This window comes from Microtus ochrogaster, chromosome 1, assembly GCF_000317375.1.
Source record: "Microtus ochrogaster isolate Prairie Vole_2 chromosome 1, MicOch1.0, whole genome shotgun sequence".
Lineage (NCBI taxonomy): Eukaryota > Metazoa > Chordata > Mammalia > Rodentia > Cricetidae > Microtus > Microtus ochrogaster.
Genome location: NC_022009.1, coordinates 75,404,606 through 75,426,827, shown reverse-complemented (window position 1 = coordinate 75,426,827; position 22,222 = coordinate 75,404,606). Strand labels below are relative to the sequence as shown.

The following is a 22,222-nucleotide window of genomic DNA, read 5'->3' as shown; positions in this document are numbered from 1 at the left end:
GCAATTAATCTTCCTTTTCTGTTTGAAAAGGTGATATGCTTGATCTGTTGAAGTGGAGAACCCACCCGGACAAGATCACAGGCTGTCTCTCTAAGTTAAAAGAAATCGATGGCTCGGAGATAGTAAAGGTATACGCTGCCTCATTGACCGCTTGGGCGCCCAGCACCCTGGGAGGGCGAGAGTGGGGCCTACTCATTGCCTTATGCTTCTTTAATCCACAGTTCCTACAAGACACACTGGATACCTTGTTTGGAATATTAGATGAAAATTCCCAAAAATATGGCTCTAAAGTGTTTGATTCTTTGGTAAGTTTACCTTTCCTTGATAATAGTAGGAGACAAGTGTGCCTCCCCATCTTGGCTTTAGGAAGGTTGTCTCAGAAATGACCGCTCCATAATGTAAGAGTTTGTTTCCTTCTTTATTTTTAACAGGCAAAGAAATGACTGGCACTCAGTTTTATAAAACTCTTTTCTTCTTAGGTCCACATAATAAATTTGCTGCAGGATAGCAAGTTCCATCATTTTAAGCCTGTCATGGACACTTATATTGAGAGTCACTTTGCTGGAGCACTTGCGTACAGGTAAGGCCCTTTACCATGCAGTTGGTGTAGCAGCTGTGCCTCTTCCACTTATGCAGAAGCCTACGCAACTGCCGAGGAAGACATAGGGGAGTAGGGGCAGATATGAAGCTCAGCTACAGAGTCCTGTCTTCCCTCCTCAAGAACCCCTGCTCAGTGGCTATAGCTTATTTTATTAAAAGGAAAGAAGAAGGGGGAGGATGAGGGGAAGAGGAGAAGAAGAAAGAAGAAGAAACAAGGTGCAGGAGGGAAGAGAAGGAGAAAGAGGAGCAAGAACTCCTGAAATCTGTCCCTGAACCTAGTACCTTTCTTTCCACCCCCATTTCACCTGGTGTGCTTTGGTCCAAGATGTCACGGCCCTTCTCACTGTAGAAGTCCTATTTTTATACTGCACTCCCTTATGTATGACTTAAACAAATAACTATAAACAGAAAGCAACCTTGGCCTTCATCCCTGTTCCAGGTCGTGCATTCAGCCATTAGTGTTTACAGAGTGCCTTTGCTCGCTGCTCTAATGGACAGACCTGGTCCCGGACTCAAGCCATTTACTCATTGACATCTACGGTTAGATGTGACTGCCTCTTTTTCATGGGTTATATAAGGACAGCGAAGGGCCGTGAGCGATGCCCTACCTCAGCCCTGCCTGCCTCCAGAAAGCCTAGTTAGAAATCGCCTCCAGGCAGACAACAGGCCCTGTGCGATGTGCTCTTCTGTGAAGACTTGTTCCCTGGCCGGGGATTAGCTAAATGGAGTCTGGCCAGCTAACTTGAAGTGCACGGGTTTTGTGATTGCTTGTTTTGTCTTTCCATCATTTAAAAAAAAAAAAAAAAGAGGAAGAAAACGGAAAAAAAAAAAAACCAAACCCAAACTACGACTGAGCTGTTCCCTAGAAATGCTCTTATTCCAGTGAGACTGCAATCTCACAAGTGGTGCTTTGTTATTTACTTTATTTACTCTTGGCTTTGTTTCTTAAACTAAGAAACAATAAACCAGTAACCAGAGAGCCACTTTCTCTTCTGGAAATGCGCCTTCCAGGGCATGCTTTCCCAGTAAGCCTTGTTCTTTTGGTGAGAAAGCTGGCCTGATTGCAGGAGTGTGGCTTGCCGTGGACCAGTTTGTCTTCATTCCCCCCCCACACACACACACTCTCTCCTCACCTGTAGCTAAAAGTCACCCTTGCAGTGTTCACAGAGGTGGTGAAGGAAGAACCCCAATGAGAGCTTGTTCAGGATTGCGCAGGACAGCTCTCAGGTCAGCAGGACATTTCCAGATTGAGGGCAGTCTGGGTGGGCAGCGCTGTGTTTCCGTCTTAAGTGTCAAAGCCGGTCATGATGTGGACCTGCAGTTTTCAATGAAGTCATCCTAGAGCAGCCTGGCAGGAGACCGTATGGAGAAGGCAGTGGCTTCCTGACGCATGGCTGTGTCAAATTGATTGTCATTTAATTGAGAACTGACCGTTTTTGCAATCTGCACATTTCTGCTCGTGCCTCAGAGATCTCATCAAGGTGCTGAAGTGGTACGTGGACAGGATCACAGAAGCGGAGCGGCAGGAGCATATCCAGGAGGTGCTGAAGGTAATGGCGCTCGCTCGCGGTTGAGAACCGCTAACAGAGGCTCGCGAAGCTGGCGCGAGATGATCGCGGCCTAATTGGTTTCTTCTGCACAGACAGTAATTGGTGATGATACATTCCTGACATTCCAATTCAAAGATCTGCTCCTGAGCTGATGAAATTAGAAAGGGGCATTGCCAGACCTGTTCACTGGACGTGCTGGGCCCTGTATCCTTGCTCCTCTGGGTTCCTGTCCCTTGAGATGACATTCAGGATGGGCAGGAGAAGTAGGGACACAGGGAAAGGCTGCAAATGAGCAGCTAATTAAACTTGGAAGTGTCTGTCTGCTTCATACCCCTGACAGAGCTTCTGAGAAACCTTTATCCCCAGTTTGATGAGACAATAGGGTCACCTAACAGGGATCAAAATGAAGACACCCAAGGCTTAACTGAGTCTCATAATTGACCCAGTGTACTGAGCCCACAGTGGTGTTAACATAACCTTCCAGCATGTGGAAGAATACAAGTTCCCAGCTCCTGAATTCCTTTCCTCTTCTTCCTACCCCTTCTTCCCTCCCCCTCTCTGTACGGTAGACTCCCAGGATAGACTCCAACTCTCAGTCCTCTCTTAAGATTTGGGACAAGGGACATAGTTCAGTAGTATGTGCTTGCCTAGCAAGCGTGAGGCTCTGGGTTCAGCCCCAATACTGCCACAGAAAAAAATCGAAATTCTTCAAGGGGAGTCCTAGCCCTAGCAGTTCCCCTGATTCACACTGACACTATTGTATGTGCTGTCAGTAGATAAGGAGATAATGTATACATAAAGTTTTATGCATACACAAAATGGACATTTTCTTTTGTTATCAATTTATTCTCTTGGTCTGTTTGAAAACCAAATGCTAAGTGACAAGTTACTTTTGAAGAGAGTCATCGCTTCGTCAGTTAAATTAAAAACATAACTATTTGAAGATCAAAAATATTCAGCGTTTCTAACTTTAGGATTATAAAGAAATTTCAACATGTTGTGCTCCTTTGGCATCAAAGAAGAACGGCTTCTCCTCTCTAAATGCATATCATTCCAAACCCTCACTGCGCCTCCAGTTGTTGGATGAATTATTTAAAAGTCTAACACTGTTCTGTGATTTTTCTATGCTATGTCATTGTTACATAAATACTCTCAGAGTTCTTTGAAGCTAACTTTCTAACATTATATTTTTCAAGGCACAAGAATACATTTTTAAGTACATAGTTCAGTCGCGAAGGCTGTTTTCCCTTGCCACGGGAGGGCAAAATGAAGAGGAGTTCCGCTGCTGCATCCAGGAGCTCCTTATGTCTGTCCGTTTCTTCCTTTCCCAAGAGAGCAAAGGGGCCGGAGCGTTATCTCAGTCTCAGGTAATTACCTCCGATCCCTGCAACAACCACAGTTTGTTTTCTTTCACTCACCAGCTCAATGTGCAGCCTAGCTGCCTTCCTCCTGTAGTTTACCCATCACCTGGTTAGGCTTTGAAGATCCTGGGGCTCTAAGCACCGGCCTAGCAGAAGCAGCTCCATCACAGATCCCACACTGGAGTAGAGGCAGCTTGCATCAACCATGCTTCCGTTCAGCAAAACACATACCCTCAACTGAGGGGGGGGGCTGAATTTCACTAGAGCGAGTCCGTCCTGCTTCTTTTCTTTCAGCCTCATATTGCTTTTTAATCTCTCATTTTGAGCATCGTTCTTTTGGACTCTGCTAAATTCCATGTTGCTTTCTTTTATCTTGTTTACTGTAACCTTCCCAAGACTGACGGTCTAAGACCAATACCAAGCCCATGCTGCCAAATTCTATTACTGGCAGTAGCCTAACATGTGTGTGTGCTTGGGATGCAGACCTGCACCAATACGTTGGCTGGTTTCTTCTGGGACAGGGTGTTGTGTGACCTAGTCTGGCTTCTACCTCTCAAGGGCTTGGGTTGGCAGATAGGAACCAGCATGCCTGGCTCTGATTTTCTTTTTGTATTTATTGTTGTGTTTCACGTTGTATTTATTATTGCATTTCAAGTTCAGGATCCATCTACGTTCAAAATAGCATTGCCTTATATGCATTCCAAGAGATAAGTCTTGGTATGTCTCTCTGTAATTTCTTAATTCTCCTTTTATATTTTTAATCCTGATGGCTTCATTAAACCCTGTCAAGTGGAGAAGCAGCCTCCCACCATTCTGCTAGAAAGCTAAGAGCTTAAAATCAAAGGTTAGACCAAACTGGGTCTTCCAGTGTTGACGGACTGGGAGTCATGGCATGTGGAAGGCCTACTGTACAATGACCTAGGACCAGAAGCCCACAGTCTCTGATTACAGCACTGTGCTTTTCTTGACTGTGCAGGCAGCAGGTCTTGTCATTCTCTTCCTTATAGATATGGAGTTATCTTCCATCTGGGCCAGCATATAGCACAGGCTGTTTTGTTTGGTTTTGTTTTTTCGAAACAGCGTTTCTCTGTGTTGCTTTGGAGCCTGTCCTGGAACTAGATCTGTAGACCAGGCTAGCCTCAAACTCACAGAGATCTGCCTGCATCTGCCTCCAGAGTGCTGCTATAAAAGGTGTTCACCACTACTGCCTGACTAGCACAGGCTCTTTTAAATGTCATTTTGTATTCCAGAGTTAATGCAATCACATCAGAGAACTTGCCAGAGACCTCAAAAGCAAACATCCACCTTACTAGACTTGACTTGCAGCAGTTAATAATTTGAGAATAATTCAGTAGGCTTACCACATATTCCTTAGAGTTCTCAGGATTTACTACTTGTACAAAAGCCTCTGTAATTAGGGTTTCACCTGAAACATCTATTTCAACCATTTTTTAATCCTGGAGACCAGGTACCTTTAATTGTGATGGTTCTGCAGGGTATAGCAGCCTTGCTGTTTTTACAACATTCTGACTCTTATTGCTCTTGGTTTTCAGAGTTCTGTTCCACAGTCAAGCTTTAGAGACAACTTTGGCTGTTAGATTTTGAGTATAGAAAGTTTCTGAATATGCTAATGATCCCACTGAAGTCATTCTCTGTACTCTGCATCATTTTCTGTGATGGCTTTATTTTTAGTTTGATGCAAAGTCAGAGTCAATGTAAGACTGTGAGAGGTTGGTTTCCTTTAATAAACAAAAGGACATTGCCTCCCCCGATATTTGGTAGTAAGGTTAATGGCCCATCCCTTCCCGTACCAGTTCACTGTTGACCTTACACTGTTCTTCAAAAAAGTAGGATGGCAATAATTTGGTTGATGTGACATGTTACTTTTCTGTTGACCCTGGCATACTTTATGCTCAATGGCTTTAAAACCACCTTTATTTATTGGGTTGAAGTTTTGTCTGTCAGAACTCTACAAAGGCTTGGTTGAATTCTTTCCTCAGAGTTTCCCAGAGTCAAAATCAGGACTTGATTTCTTCCTGAAGGCTTTGGAAAACAACAGGACCTTTCAGGCTGTTGGCAGAATTTTAAGTCTGCCAGTAAAGGCTGGAGGAACGGGAGGTGCTCTGTCTTCTAGAGGCTGCTCGGAATGGTGTTCACATATGGTTGTTCAAATCCAGCAGCCGTATGCTGTGTTGTCTCTATATTCAGTTGTTTCTCCTGCAGCTGAATGAGAAACAACAACAAAAGCCAAAAGCCAAAAACAACAACAAGACCTAAAGGGTTGTGATTAGGTTAGGCCCATCTGTGTTATCTCTATATTTAAGAGTCAGGGTAAGTAGCATCCTTCATTTTTTCTACAGATTTTTTTTTTTTTTTGCAATGTAACATAAAGTAATTGCAAAGCTACCAGGAACAAAGGTCATCTTAGAATTCATCTGCATCATCCAGAACCAAGGATCCCACTGCTCCACATTTCTTGGCTGAGTTAAAAGCAGAAACTTACCTTACTGACTTGAATTTGTGGGCGTCTTTCCCACATGAGTTACAACCCAGGGCAGACTCTGATTTCCTGAAGGCCAAGGGACCTTCCCAGCACTCAACTAGGCCAAGGGATTGCCACCCAATCGGCCTGCTTATCTTAGGCCTGGGAGATTCATTTATTCCTCCAAGCCAAAATCCAACCTGACAACAACGCCTGCCTGGATAGCCCTCCCTTAGACAGTCCTTACCTACAACCAACTCAGCAGGTGTTGCCACGGACCTCTACTTCCCATCCTGGGCACTGACTCCTGCCCCGGACCCTCCTGGAGAAGAAGGGCAGAAGGAGCAAAGGCCCGAGACCTTGCTGCAAATTCCTTGCAATTATCTTTCCCGATTTGTCTCAGGGCATAGGAAGGTCAAAACCAAATTGTACTTTTATTATTTTCAAGGATAGCTTTTATCTGTCCCATTGCGACTGGCTTCCCGCCCTCATCATAAAGTCCTTTTGCCTCATGCTTTTCTGTGGCCACATGATGAAGGGACTTTACATTTCAGGCATATTCAGACCGTTTTTTTGAAGTAAAGAAGTATAATACAGAATTCAGGAATATTTTAAGGGATACCTGAGAAAGAGAATTTGACTTTCTTGATCAGAAATATAGGCTCGTTGATTTTTCTTATTTTACTTTTATTGATTTTACTTCATTTTTATGACTCAGTTCTTTGCATAGTACATTGAAGATTATATAAATAGTCTTTAGCAGGGAATCCAAGTTACTCACTTTAAGAATATTCAAGCATAGTTTTTGAAGAACAAGCATGCTGTTTTTATTTCGAAATAGAAAGAAGCCACAATAAAGTGTATTTGAGAATATGTGGTTTCATCCCAGTTGGAAGACTGCTTGTCTGGAATGCACTAGCAAAGCCCTAGGTTCCGTCCTCAGGACAGAGATAGTGGTACAAGCCTGTCATCCCAGCACTTAGAAGGAGGAGGCAGGAGGATCGGAGGAATTCAAGGTTGTTCTTGGCTACACAGTGTGTTTGAGAATAGCCCAGCCCCACATGACACCTTGATTTTAAACAATTATTTAAAAGTTAAAATTATTTACAAAAAAATAATATTTTTATTGACTGCCTGATACTGATGTACACTATACGGTTTCCATAAATGCATTCAGTCCTATCTGTTAATCTATAATCTTTAAGAGTAAAGAATCATAACTATTGCATCTTGTGAATGTTGATAGCTTTAGCATTAGGAATAGAGTTTTGGCTCTTCTTCTTCATTGTGCTGCACTGAATAAGCACTAAGCTTAGGAGCTTTGAATTTGGTTCCGTGTTGGAATCATCAGAACATGTCCACTCAAGCACACAGTCGGGGGTCGTGTTAGAAAACCAGTTTGTCCAGGAGTCTTGGCATGTTATATATACATGGCCCACCTCCTTGGGCAGATGTGAGGTTGGTTGATGGCTCCATTGCCTCCCCTCTCTGGGCTCCACATAGGCTTCCCTGCAATGTTCGATCTTAGCCCACTTGATTTTGTTTTTAGATATTTTTCTTTAAGTTATGCCTCTTGGCGTATAATAATCATATTGATTTTTTTCCTCTAAAAAATGATAAGTAGATTTGTTTTCATTAAAAACTGTTTGTGGTTTTTACATACATGGAACAATGTGGGGAACTACTCTAGCGATCTGTTTCTTTGACAGCCATGAAACTAAAGCTCACGGGACGAAAGGACTTCCCAAAGTCACAGTGCTGACTAGAAGCGAGGCTGCTACGTATAGCCACATTTTCTTGTTCTGTCCAGGGTTTCCTCCCCAATCACAAACCAAATGCCTTAGGGAACCGGTGTGTCTGGCTTCTTAAAGGGAAATGAGATTTAAATGAGAAGTTCAGAAAATTTTTCAAAAAAGAAATATAATCTCAGTGACCACAGCTCAGAACTCAGCCATGTGTATTCGGCAAATACGGCTGGGCTGGCTGTATTTTGCTGGTTCGGTGGGGTAGATGCCAGTCATTTGCTAATGTTGGAGCTTTTTCCAAAAGCTTCAGTTTTTATTGTGTTATTCTAAACACAATTTCTAAATTCTAACACCTTTCCTATCTGCCACACACTTTTGTTTTGGTTGAAATTTTTGCCGGTTAGAGCTCTAGATGACAGAGCTTTTGCTCATTTATTTTTCTCCTTAAGAATACTTGTGACAGTCCTTAAACTTGGTGACATTTTACATCTTATTTTTATGGCATCAATAATTTATGCAGACTCCCTCCTTGTTTTCAGGCTGTGTTCCTAAGCTCCTTTCCGGCTGTGTACTCAGAACTGCTGAAGCTCTTTGATGTCCGGGAAGTGGCCAACTTGGTGCAGGACACTCTGGGCAGCCTGCCGACCATCATGCATGTGGATGATTCCCTGCAGGCAATTAAGCTTCAGTGCATTGGCAAAACCGTGGAGAGCCAGCTCTACACCAACCCAGGTACGGTGGCGACTCTCTAGCCATTCTTCCATAGCTTATGTCCAAAGGTCAAAGGAGCAATTCAAAATGAAAAATACTTTCCCCAAAGTCTAACAATTTGGATGGGAAATATGTTTATCCATTAGATATAAAAGTGTGACTAGCAAAGTGTCATTTCTAGACCGAATAAGCCAAGCACAATGCCTCACCCCTGTAGTTCCAGCTACTTAGGAGACTGATGCAGGCGGATCCGGAAGTTTAGGGATAGTTTGAGCAAAGTACACATAGTGAGATCCAATGACCAAAGAAAGAAGGGAAGTGGGGAAGGTACTGAATAAATTATCGATTGTAATCACAGCTCGTAGTAGTATGGGTATGATTCCCCTGCCCACCTTGTAGATTTCCTGTTATATGGAGCAAGAAAAAAGCTACCTTTTCCATCTGAGATTCATATGTAGATACTGGCTTAGTCACTGTTCTGTTGCTCTGGAGAGATACTATATGTAGGCAACTTATTTTTTAAAGGTGTATTATATTGGGGGCTTGCTTACAGTTTCAGAGGGTTTCAGAGTCTGTGATCATCACGGCATGAAGCGTAATGGGGAGTAGGCAGGCAGGACGGTAGCTGAGAGCAAACGTTTGATGTTCAGTGAGCGAATGAAACTCAAAGTCACCCCCAGTGACACACCTCCTCCAACAGGGGCACATCTAATCCTTCCTAAACAGTCCACCCACTGGGAACCAAATATTCAAAGAGATGAGCCTCACCCAAACCACCTTAGTTTGTGTTCTAAAAATGTTTAGAAGTTCTTTGTATTCTTGTGTTTTATGGTATACCAGCATCAAGCTGTCAGTTACCAGATGGATTTTGCTCTACTAGGTATCTTTAAATTATCTTGCTTCTCAGATTCTTCTTTTTCTGAAGAAAATAATAAAGTATCCTCCTCATTTTAAAACATACTTGAAGTGATTCACCAGCTAAGAAGTTTTTAAGATAGATTCTTTCTGGAGCTATTTTTCCATTTGAATGTATATGTGAGTATATAATATCAAAGACACTGAAAAAATACATCATTTTGTCATAAACCATCTTAAGCATACCGAGAAAGATACAACAAATAAGTAAATCATGAACAAATCTTAACATCAAGTATTTACTTTAGGTCTTTTATTAAGGAATTCATTACTTTTATATTTTCTCAGCTGATGATTACATACACCTTTTAATCCCAGGCCTCAGGAGGCAGAGGCAGGGGGATCTCTGAGTTCAAAGTCAGCCTGGTCTACAGAGCAAGTTCCAGGACAGCCAAGGCTACATAGAGGAATCCTGTCTCAAAAAAAAAAAAAAAAAAAAGAAAGTCCATTCCTTTCACATTATATTTTCTTTATAGAAACTTCCAGAATTTCAGAGATTCTGGGTGCTATCTTCTAGTCCTTCATTATAAGACAAGCTGATTGACCTGTCCCCCACACATTTCCATTTTCTTTCATCTTTAAATGTCATGGTGCATGTCACTCTTTTGTTTCTGTTTTAAATGGTAGGCTGTTGTTCCATGCTGATATAGCTGGAGTGCATACCTTTTACTGTTATAAAATACTAGTGTTTACTAAGTTACTATATCATCACTCATTTTGTTCTCCTGTTGAGGAAGACTTGTTTTTAATGTCTTCTATTTTTCCTTTTGCTGAAATCAAAAATGCTCCAATCGATGTAAAAGAAAGTTACTACTTTTGATTTCTCTTGATTAAAAGAAAAAAAAATCCCACCCTTCTAGAGCAGTGCTCCTCAGTCTGTCAGCCGTGACTCCTTTGGGGCCACATGTCCCTTCCCTAGGCATAGCCTAGGAAACCAGAAAGCACGGGTATTCACATAATGTTCCATTACAGAAGCAAAATTCCAAGTTGCAGCAAAATAATTTTATGACTGGAGATCACCACAACCCAAGGGACTGTTTTAAAGGGTCGAAGTGTTCAGAAGGTTGAGTTCCATTGCTCCAGGGAAAGATACTGCTTCCTTCTGTAGTTTCCAAACTTTTGTCTCTTGGAACTAAAGGGTAGTGTTTCTGCAGCTGGGGGACCCCTCTAGGGTTAAGAGCAGAGGTGTGGGATGGATAGGGGCTGACCAAGTCCCTAGTTTAACTCAGGCATCAATCTGCTTTCTCCAAACTGAGGAAGATTGACTCCTGTCTCACAGGAATTGTGATTTCGGCTCTGTTTCCCATAGACGGACCAGATGATTCTTTATTAGGTAAAGTCCTACACGAAAAGGTCAGCTAAGGTCATAAAATAGGTTTCCAACAGTAAGGAAATTATCTGAGAGGATTTTATTCATTCCACAGACACAGTTCCTTTGAATTCCTGACCTTCAGTGAACAAAACAGAAAAAGCAAGATCAGAGAGCTTTTTAAGAAAAGACGCCAACACATTTCAGAAGTTAAGATACTCAGGTCTCTGTAAAAGTTGGTGAGGATATTTGCTAAGGTTGCTCCGGAGATGTTCTGCAGGGTCTGTGCCTGGCCCTGGAGGAGAGGCCCAGTCAGGATTAGGAAGTGGAGAGTTGCCATATGGCATGGAGGAGGTAGAAGAGCTAAGAAGCCTGGGTGCCCTTGCTATGGCCACACTCCCCTTGATGGATTATGGAGAAGCAGAAGCCGCTCACAGCCAGCGTAGTTGCCCAGTGATGCTTGGCTTGACATTCGCTGACTCATCATGGAAGAAAACAAAGGCTGTCATGTGTAAACGATAAGGTACAACATACCCAGAAGAAGCCTGTCTTCACAGAGAAAAATAGGAAGTGTCCCTGGGTGTCTTCCAAGATTGAAACGGCCGTGTTTAAATCACAGGCCACTTCCCATAGTAGGGAAACCAAGAGAGAGTCCCAAGTGACCATGGCATTCAAACTCTCTCACAGAGAACTCAAGGGATGAGCAGGTTGATTCATGGTACCCTCAGGAGTGAAAAGATATTGGGAGGAAAACCAAATGTATAATATAAATGCCTGAGCTCACAAATGGAGGAAAATAACTAGATGGGGGTTAGAAGAAGGACAATATAAAATTGTAACTATAAGCATGGCAGGGTGAGCAAAGAACCCCAACACAAAAGGCCCCCGGGTAGCCCACTCAACATAGCAAGCAGATAGAGGACAACACGTGACCACAGATTGAGACCCCTGTTTACAGGTTGGAAGGACCGAGGAAAGGCACATAGTGTTAAATATACAATATCGCAGATCCCAATAATTCCTCAATAACTCTGAAAGCTAAAAGTGAAAACCAGAGCAATGCAGTAGGGTTCCATCCCGAGGACTGGAAATCACAGCATGATTCTTTCTCGACTGAGTTGTAACCCAGAGATGGCAGTACGATGGTGGGGATGGGCGTGTTCGAAGCGATAATCCTCAGCTGAAAACACAGGACTAATTCTTGACTCTCTCTTCATGACAGCTCCACATCTCCAACCTAGAGTAAACACCACCAAGACACTTGCTATACGTAATTTATTACTGAGGTTGGCTTTTATGAGCAGGGGCGTGGTTCATGATACAGAAGCAGGAAGAATCTGACCAAGTGTACAATCTGTCTAGGGGACTAGTGTTCGCCATAAAAAGAAGAAGGTCCACAATTGGACCACATGTTAAGAAAATAAAATTTAATTTTTGGGAATTTGACCCTAGCAGGATAAGCCCACCAAGAGACCTAGAATGTTCTGTAAATTAAAGATGTAATAGAATCCTGTATGGGGAATATTCTCCAGAGAAACCGAGTAGAGGAGGCTTGCATTTTAGAGCAGACTGTTCTGGCAATGATGGGAAGGGAGCTGGTGAGTAGAGCGTGGGAGGAGGTGTGGAGGCTGGGAGTCAGGAGGGGGCGTTCAGGGAAAGGCGGTGAGAGTCTCCTGTGCTGCAGATCAGAGAGAGTCTCTGTAGGAGCTTTAAGAGTCAGCTGTGGCTCTGTCTCTGTTACTTGGTATCTGTTTAGCAGGAATCGGCAGCCACCCTTAGAGAACGTCGTATTTTTATTTGCTTATGATTGAACAGTTGTGTGTCAGACACATGCCATGCGATAAGACCTGACTGCCTGCTCCACAGTGAGATGCCCCTCTGTCCTGGGCATTCTGAGCAGTCTGCAGCAGAAGAGGAATGGACTGCCACTGTTTAGTGTCTAAAATAGCTTGTTTAGACCCCAGAGTCAGACACGGAGAACCAACTGCTGGGCTCCCCCACGCCAGCCATGTCCTCCACTCTAGGATGAGATGCTGTCAGTTCTCGGGGTGCCAAGCTGCCAGCACTCCCCGCTTTCACCTGGAAAAAGAAGACTCAGATAGCTTATGGTAGCAATTCTATGCACAAGTCTTCAGAAGGAATAGCCCTTTAGGGCTCCCCAGTTACAGCCGTAATTTTGTAGACGGGTGAAAGCTGTAATAGAAAATAAGAAAGGACTGGGGCAATCACTCAGCAGTTAAGAGTACTTGCTACTTTTCTAGAGAACCCAAGTTCAGTTACTCAACTGTGAGTAACAATAGCCGCAGGGGATCCGATGCCATATTCTGGCCTCTGAGGGCACCAACACACACGTGAGAGGCACTCACACAAGCACACAGACATGTAAATCTTTTTAAAGATTAAGATATAAATGAGAAGAAAATAGAATATAATGCTACTTTAAAGCATATTCTAGGAATTATTGGCATAATGATTGATTAGGTTTCTATGTTAATTTGTTAACCTCAAGAATAAAATCCTTACTCTACTTGATGAGTACCCAGTGATGCTCCCTCCTTAGACCTGCGTTCATGTGTTGAAAAAGTATAAAGGTCTTGGGTTTTTTTTTAATGGAGATTTCTTCTTAGTTATGTACTATAAAAATATATTATAAAAGCAATTCCCAGGAGAGTAATGAGACAGAGGCAATGGGTTAAACAAACAGAAGAATAAAGAATGACAAAGAATAAAAACTTACTTAGGATCTTAGGATCACTAGTGTTCTGTCCCCTTTTCTCTGGACACTTTACCCCTACCCCAACCCCTTCCCTGTTCTCGGCTTTCTTTCCCAGTCTTACCCTGAGGGAAGACTAAGGGCCAAGGCCTTTCTACACACCCTCCACATCCCTGAACCATAGTCAACCATTTCCACAAGCTGTCCGTAGACTGTCCTGAATTTTGTCACAGATTTACCCCATGATAATTTGGACTTGGCTTAGGAATCTGTTAGCTGTAACTTCATGTTGGGTACTCAGGATTCAGTCTCCACTTTGCTCTCTTGCCATGGTCCTGGAGTTTTTAGTACTGGCCTGTGACAGCCAGCGCATCTCTGGAGAAGAGGCTCCATCGTCACTCACCCACACTGGCCCAGATTTTCAAGGGAATGAAGTGCAGGGCCAGTCTAAGTGCTGCAGCAGCTGCTGCGGTTGGCGCTGTGACAGGAATAGCCTCATCCAGATGCTTTTCAGGATGGGCACAGCAGATGTGCTGGACTGTGATCAGGTGCCTTCTGCCCTCATCCCATTTGAGCTGTGTCCAGTAAAGACAGACGCCAGGCCCTATTTCCACTGCCTAATAGAACTTATTTATCCAGTAAATACTCCTTTTTAACTTTATAAGTTTAATGTATTGCATATATTTATTTAATTTTGTAATTATTTGACAATTTCCTACATACCCATTGTATCTTGATCATATCAACCTAAATCTTTTCCACTCTCCAAATTCTCCCCCCAGTACTTCCCCATTCCCATCCTCCAATCCTCTCTCTTGTGTTATTTATTTATTTATTTATTATATATGCGGCAAGGTTTTTCTGTGTAGCCCTGGCTGTCTTGGAACCTACTCTGTAGACCCAACTCTGTAGATCCACCTGCCTCTGCTTCCCCAGTGCTGGGATTAAAGGCGTAAACCACCACGCAGGGCTCATGTCTTTTTCTTTAAATATCCCTCTGAATTCCATTAGTGCTGCCTATGTTCCCATGGGTTTGAGGCCATCCTCCAGCATATGAACAATTCATCCGCAGCTTGCACACCCCACACATAACCCTTTCTTTCCCCAAGCGGCTCCTACAGTCATATATGAAATTAAATCGTAAATATCATGGAAGTTAAACAGTCTCTGCCCTTGGTCTTTTTTTGATCTAGCAGAGTAGCCGATGTTGAACAAATGGTTCTATGGTAAGATGTGGCAGAGTTAGTGCTGAGGGGACTTTGCCAGGCAACGTGTGAGATCTGAGGGAGGCTTGAGGTCCGTTCTACCCAGAGCCTCTCAATGTCCCATGTGTCCCTGATCCAATATCAAATTGATGTTTCAAGGCGAGATCCTACCCTGAGCTCCAAACCTCAACAAACAGCTGTTCCACCTCTGCACGTCACCATCTCCCAGGCTCCTCCTCTCCCCTGGTCTGCTATTGAAGTTGCAGCGTTCTTCTCTGTCGTGGTGTGCTCCTATCTGCCGATAGCAAGCACAACGTTCCTTCTCACTTTTACCCTTCATTGCCACTCATCACATGGCTCCCATCTGCCCTAAAATCTCCCCCACAGCCCAGTCCCCAGCCTTGCTGACACATCTTTCTGCCTTTAGTTTCCACATCTCCTTCCTCCTATCTTCTGTGTGACCAGCATCATCCTTGGAAACAGCACACAGTGTTGCTCCAACCCCTGTCATTTCCCTCTTGTTTATTTGGGGGCCATGCATCAGAATTGATCTTCTAGGGTAGTCATCTGTCCCTGCCTGTCTGCTCTGTCCCATCTTCTCTCTGCAATCCACTTTCTCCAAGTCTTCCTGGGTTCACTCTTCATGTATTCTTCAGGGTACCGTTTAACTCTCCTCTTTGCAGAGATGTCCTTCCCACCCTGGTTATTCCATTACTGGGCTCATAGTTTATTGTGTTTCCCTTCTTGGATCAGCAAGCACAACTCTAGATAAATAATTAAATGTCCAGTTCAGTGCCCATTCTCTCCCATCTCCACAGAAAGCTGCAGAGAGCAGGGTTTTCTTCGTATCTTAAAGGCAAATCTGTCTCTCACTTCCTTAATATCATTTAGTGCACTCAGGTGTTAAAGAGGCTTTTTGTGAGTGAACACTGAGTCATGGTTAGGAATTGGTATGTAATAGTAAATGCTACTGAAGCCATGCATGTATATATTTTTTCTTTAATCTTATAGGGAAAGCAACTTCTGATCTAAGGGTGAGCATGAGAATAACATCACAGCAGTGAACGTGGGGTAGGAGTTTGGGGCGAGTAGAGAGCATGATTGGAAAGCATATGGCCTCTGTGCTGTGTCCTCATGGAATTTAGGCCACTTGGGTGCATGTACAAGTTTACACACAGAGCATCCCTAGCACTGTGCTGTCTACCAAGTGTGTGCTGTATGTGCTCCAGTGTCTAAGAGATGTCTTTCCAGGTTCGCACATCTCTGACTCACTTCCTGGTGGCTTTAATCCAGTTTCAGGCCCTCCCAGGTCTGGGGCTTCTCCACAGACAGACATTTGCTAAGCGCCATGCTTTGGGTGGAGAGTAGTTCTGCCCTCCAGCAGTCCCAGTAGTTCCTTGGTGCCTTCCTGATGGCCGGTCCATGTTGGGGTCCAGTTTGTAGAGAGTGATGAGCAGTTTGAGCCTGGCAAACCTCACCCTTTTTGGACAGATTCCAACACCAACGATCCTTATCTAAAGCTGGTTGGTAGAGGGAGCTAAGACAGGCTGTTTCTAACTAAGCTAAAGGAGGAGTATATCAAAAGATTCTTGGTTGTCCACAATCTTCCTAGTCTGTGCCGTAGAGAATTCCCAACAGCTAGGTTTATCCACTTCAGTGGATACACATCAAACCAAAGGGTCCCCCCTCTCTGCAGCCATGGAGACCTGTGTTCTGTGAGTTTTGTCTGAGACTCGGAGTATGACAGCATTGTCCCTTTCAAAGGCAGAATCTATATAGCAAATACTAGCTTTAGTGTATACGAAGTCCGTTTATCTTCACCTGTAGGGGATCTGGGCTTGGTTTTAACTTTCAGTTTTATGAGAGTGTCTGGCCTGTTTTCTTTTATGAAGGTAAGAATTAGAATTTTAGCCACTCAGACTGTTAGGCCTTGACCTCCTAATCCTATATTTTGTACTGACTGGTTGCCTTGGCCCTGGAGCAAAGCAGTTCTCCAGACTAGATGGTCATGCCTGTTTTTATTCAACACAGGTGAATTGTTTGTTTCCCTTTTTCCACCCCTAGCTCATAGATATTTTAACAGCTGGCTGCAAATTGAGTTTTTAGAAATCAAATCCCTCTAGCACTGGGACCCTATCAGATGAACTTTGCCCTCTCTCCCAATTAAACATGACTACATAGAGCTTTCTGGTTCCTCCGTTTCCAGGTTCTGTTCCTGCTTCTTTTTGTCAGATAATTGCTGTGTAAATAAGTAAGGTGCCATTTGGGGTGTGCTGCTCACAGAAGGCCTGCAGTTCTGTGTAAAGTTTCCTCCTTTCCTCCCTTTCTCCCTTCCTTTCTTCCTCCCTTCCTCCCTTCCTAACTAAAAGCCAGGCGTCCTTGCACTGGGGGTACAGTGGCAGACATCAAGAGAAACAGGAGTCCCCAAGCCTCGCTCCTGTGTCACGTGCATTTCTTTGTTTTTTCTTTTGTTGTTGTTGTTTCTTGCTTCTAAAGAGGAGCAGATGGTGCAAAGCCACCAGGTGCAGCGAAATCTTCCCATGTAAAAGTCAAAGGCCACAATGAGAACATAGAAAGAACTCACTTGAAAGAAAAAGATAATGCCGAGAGTACCCCCCCCATTACCCAGAGGGCTGTGCGCTGTCTCAGGGGGTCAAGGACTGGAGGGTGTGACTGAAGAGGTTCCAAACCCGTGACACTGCACTGGGCAAAGACATTAGCTGCAAAATGGCAGAAGTAAGAAATAGGTAGAAAGGGTAGGTGAGGAAGTACAGAAATCTCCAGAAAAATGGAACACAAACATGGGAAAATATGAATGGCAAGATCAAGAGGGTCCCATTGGGGATGTATTTGAAGTCTCAGATGAGAGGAAATCAGGACAGCTTCCCCAAGTACAGGACACTTTACAGCAGTGGTTCTGAACCTTCCTAATGCTGTGACCCTTTAATACAGTTCCTAGTGTTGTAGTAACCCCATCCATAAAGTAATTTCCATTGCTACTTCATAACTGTAATTTTGCAACAATTATGAATTGTAATGTAAATATCTATGTTTTCCGATGGTCTTAGGCAACCCCTGTCAAAGGTTGTTCGATCCACATATTGAGAACCATTGCCTTTCAGGTTGAAGGGGCCAAGGCAAGGCACGTAGTACTTAATACAAATACCACGGATAACAATAGTTCCTCACTAACTCTGAAAGTGATAAGAGAAAAACAAAGCAATACAAAAACAGAGTCTTGTGCTGAGGCCCAGAAATCACAACAGGAGCACTGAACGCATCGTCATAATGTTAACCAGAAACTGCGCAGTAGCTCTCGAAAAGTCAGCAGCGGGGTGGGAGGTGACACAGCCAAGTCCTCCTCTACCATAGTAAGATGTCACTGGTGCTCTGCCTCAGAGAGAATGTGGGAGACAGCGAGAGAAACATTTGATGTAGGACTGTGGAGGTTAAACACCCTCAGGATGGGGCGATAGACAGGAATGAAACTAGGGCTCAGTAAGAGAGGTCTATTGACTACAGGAATCGTGCACTGGGGGAAAGTATTCCTTTTTGTTAATATAAAACTCATAGGGCTAGGGCCCCTGTACCACCGTGTGCTAATAGGTTGACAATCAAAATGGAATTAAACAGCCAGAAAGGGTTCGGCTGAGGCTTGTGCGGAACCCAAGCAGCGGCGACACTAATGGCTCCTCTCTCACAGACTCGAGGTACATTCTCCTGCCTGTCGTATTGCACCACCTCCACATCCACCTGCAAGAACAGAAGGACTTGATCATGTGCGCACGTATCCTTAGCAACGTATTCTGTCTCATCAAGAAAAATAGCTCAGTGAGTACCGCAGGTCAGAGTGTGTGGTTCTCATCAAATGCTTCTGCAAATAAATAAAATCTTAAATGTCCTCCAAGAAGTCACGCCACTGAGAAGTGCCCAGAGACTCACTTTCCATTTTCAGCCAGGCTGAACTTCTTGGGTTTCTTCAGAAGGAATTAAAACAGACAAACAATCCAAAAGTAATCGTGGTTTTAGAGTGACCTTGAATAGCCTGGCTTCCTAAAGGTGTGTTTCAAGGAAGAACTGAGCACCAAGTGAGAAAAATTAGCAATCTCAAAGCCTCCCACATGTGTCTTAAATCTTGGTGAGATGAAGGCTGTGTGGCAAAACCAAATTACTGCTTGCATGATGTGGTGTTTTGGATCTGATCTGGGAAAGGCCACGTGATGATGCTCAGAAGTTGGCCATGACCTTTGGGCCTAGTCCTGTAGAAATTACAGAAGCAAAGGACAGCCCCCAGGAGACAAGAAGTACCTTATAGTCCAGCTGTTACAACCCTGGCTGTAGTCTTTCCCTTATGGCTCTAAGGAGTCCTGTTTTGCTTGACTCTTGACACAGTATAATTACTGTGAGTTTAGAGTGCCCCGCAAAGTGAGAACATGGAACTTCCTTATACATGGAACAATGTCTGGGGTTTATGTTCAGCTCAGTGTCTGCTCTGAAATCTGAGTAGGGAGGGTGTCCTGTTTTCCTTCCCTCAGTCTGTGGCTGTTGGTCAAACACTGGGCTCCTCGGCCGCAGGTTGATGGAGGGGTTGGAACAGTGAAGGCTGAGTGTCCAGTTTGCCCCAGTCCGCATTAAAGTCTGTGCTGTTTTCCCCATTCTTTCAGTGTTTGTGATCGACTTCTGAAGAGCAGGGATGAGAACAACCCCAGGGGAGTGAGTGGGGAAAGAGAGCCCTGCTGGTGCAGAAACAGGGGTGGCATTTTAGAGAAACTGTGAGACCTGGATCTGAACCTGTCATGAGCAGCTCATACACAGCAAGGGATAGCACACTGTCCCGCTACCGGAAGCCCAGTAACGATGGGGAACAGGACAGAGAATGACAGCGGGGAGAAGCCATTTGCCTGGCTTAAAAACTCCGTCTGACCACTTGACCACAAAGATCCAAGTCCCTCCTGACTAGGTTGCTGGGATACGGTCACCATGAGTGAAAACTAGCCAGTCACTGGACAGACTAACAGCCAAAAGCTGCAGGAGAGATGACTTCTTTCTATTTCTCCTCTATTTAAATTTGGAAATTACAATCAGATTTTTGAACTTTGCATAATAAATTTAGACCTGAAACCAATTCACTTGGAGAAATTGGGAATTTTCATGCAAATATTACAAATATATCCCCCAAATACAGTTTTTAAAAGTATCCTTTGCCCAGAGCCAGTTTGCCCAGGTTTTCTCATGCACATATGTTAAGAAGCCATGTCTTCTATGAAGTAGGCAGTGTAGATACTCTCTCTGGAGTCCTGAAGTGTGGATAGTGTTAGTCACTTCATATTTATTTATTTATTTTATTTCTTTATTATGTATACAATATTCTGTCTGTGTGTATGTCTGCATGCTAGAAGCGGGCACCAGACCTCATTACAGATGGTTTGTGAGCCACCATGTGGTTGCCGGGAATTGAACTCAGGACCTTTGGAAGAGCAGGCAATGCTCTTAACCACTGAGCCATCTCTCCCTCTCTCCCTCCCATGACTACTAACCTCAGGGCTCTTTGTAACCAGGATACTCATCCTGACTGCTTTCTAGTCCCTTATGCTTACATGTAGGCTTAAAAAAAACTTATAAGAATAATCATTTGCACATAGCAAGCCTTGGAGCATGATCTGTGTGACTGCCGTGCTAGAAAGATCTATGTAAGCACAGTGAGGACCTGAGGGAATCACACTGTGAGGGAAGACCACAGCCAGAGAGGCCAGCTCAGGTTCCTCAGAGAGAGGATGGCTGGCCTCAGAATTGGATTTTTTTTTTTTAACAATATTTCTGCCTCTTTTTGTTTGTGTCTCAGCTTCACATTGCATAGCCAAATGAGGTGCTTTGGGATGAGCCTTTACTCTCTGGAGCTCTGTGTTCTGCAAAGCCATTTTTGTTTTTAGTTGAGGTCTATATCTCTTTTCATCTTGACTTCTCTGAGTCTTTCATTTTAGATTTGGGCATGAACTCTCTTTGTCCATTAAAAAAAAAAAAAGATTTGGTACATGCAAAGTCAGTCTCCTGAGCGTGCTATTCTTTCTTCCTCCCAAGGAAAAGTCTGTGCTGGAGGAAATAGACGTGATAGTGGCCAGCCTGCTGGATATCCTGCTCAGGACCATCCTGGAGATCACCAGTCGGCCTCAAGCCACCAGCTCTGCCATGCGGCTGCAGTTCCAGGATGTCACTGTAAGATCCTATGGCACGTGGCATACACACAGGCCCTGGCTGTGCTTCGGAAAGCTCCAGTCCCTTTGGTCTTAGTCTGACTGTGGGAAACCTGGCCCTTGGGATGAACTGTGAGCACAGCCAGAGCACCAGGGGTTGCCTTCGCTATACAAAAACTAAACTAGGAAGCCTGTAGGGAAAGATGCTGTTAATAAGTAGGTCTGAATTTCTGAAAGACAACTTTGGTATTAGTTCTTTTCTTTTCTAAATTTAAATTAGTCTCTGCTTTTATATCCCCAGTCAACTTGGTAACTTTTCATTCCCCAAATTGCAACAGCAACCGGAATAAGAGGCCTTGTGTGCTAGTTCTGGATTTTTCTCCACGACTCATCAAGACCTTAACTTTTTCAGTCTTCTGTTTGATAGTGTTAAGTGAGAAGGTTTAACTTGGCAAATTCTAAGGAGCTTTCAAACATTTGTCTTAGGATGTTAGCATAGCTTGATTCAGGCAAAGTCTTAAGATATAATACATCAGATAGTATCATATGTGTCTGTACACGCTGTATGTGTATCCATATACAGGGTTTATTTATTCATGGCAGTGTTGAGGGCAAACCCAGGGCTTCATGTAGGGCAGGCAAGCAAGTAAGTACTCCACCATCGAATTATCCATATACATAGGAATTTCTATTTTAGAACTCATATGAGGTTGACTTTTAAAATGATTATGTATTTAACAGTATTCTCCTAAACAAGAGATATCATTTGTAGCTATGGCACTTGATGCTCTAAAATTCATCAATAAATTATGTACACAAGCATTAACTAAATACTTGCTATTGGCTTCACAAATTGTGCTGTGGGTGTATGAGAATGTTAAGGTCTAAATGCAAATGATTTTCATTTTTATTTAAAAGTTAAGAAATCTGGGAAGTTTGTGCAGGTGGAGACAGAGAGAGTGTAAGAACCAGAGGGGATGGAGAACATCAGGAAATCAATACCCAGACAGCATGCACAGGGCCTGCATGGGTCTGCAGCAGACGGGGTTCTAGGGTGAAAAGGAGAAGTGGACACATGCTCACATCCCTCACTGAGAAGCTACCTCCAACTAATAAACACTTGCAAATGGAAAATTAGTTTTCTTCAAGGGCGTCTCCCTGGTGAACGGCCCATAAGGGTAGTTCCCATGCCCAGCTGTAGAAGGCCCACACAGAAGGAGCTCAGCTGGTATCTTTGGAGTGTCTTTGTGTCACAATGTTATGTCAGGTCCTGTGGATATATATTATGGCTTCTTTCTGTTTCCTGTGTGAGCAGAGCAAACTAGAAGTGAGACAAGGCTCTAAACTCTTAAAGCCCTCCCTCAGTGATGTACTGTTTCCACTCACGCTCCTCTTCCTAAAAGTTTCATAGCCTCCACCAAACAGTGCCACCACTCTGGG

At 43.7% G+C, this 22,222-nt stretch overlaps 1 protein-coding gene across 3 annotated transcripts in view; it reads left to right on the top strand.

Moving 5' to 3' along the window:
• Positions 1-22,222, top strand: part of Dock4 (dedicator of cytokinesis 4) — a 393,633-nt gene that overhangs the window by 269,226 nt on the left and 102,185 nt on the right. For all 3 annotated transcript variants that reach the window (XM_013347825.2, XM_026782419.1, XM_026782413.1), the window contains exons 18-25: positions 31-128; positions 222-305; positions 480-580; positions 2,069-2,150; positions 3,347-3,517; positions 8,278-8,470; positions 18,295-18,422; positions 20,670-20,804. In XM_013347825.2, coding sequence (XP_013203279.2) covers positions 31-128; positions 222-305; positions 480-580; positions 2,069-2,150; positions 3,347-3,517; positions 8,278-8,470; positions 18,295-18,422; positions 20,670-20,804 — 992 coding nt within the window. The remainder of the gene's footprint in view (positions 1-30; positions 129-221; positions 306-479; positions 581-2,068; positions 2,151-3,346; positions 3,518-8,277; positions 8,471-18,294; positions 18,423-20,669; positions 20,805-22,222) is intronic.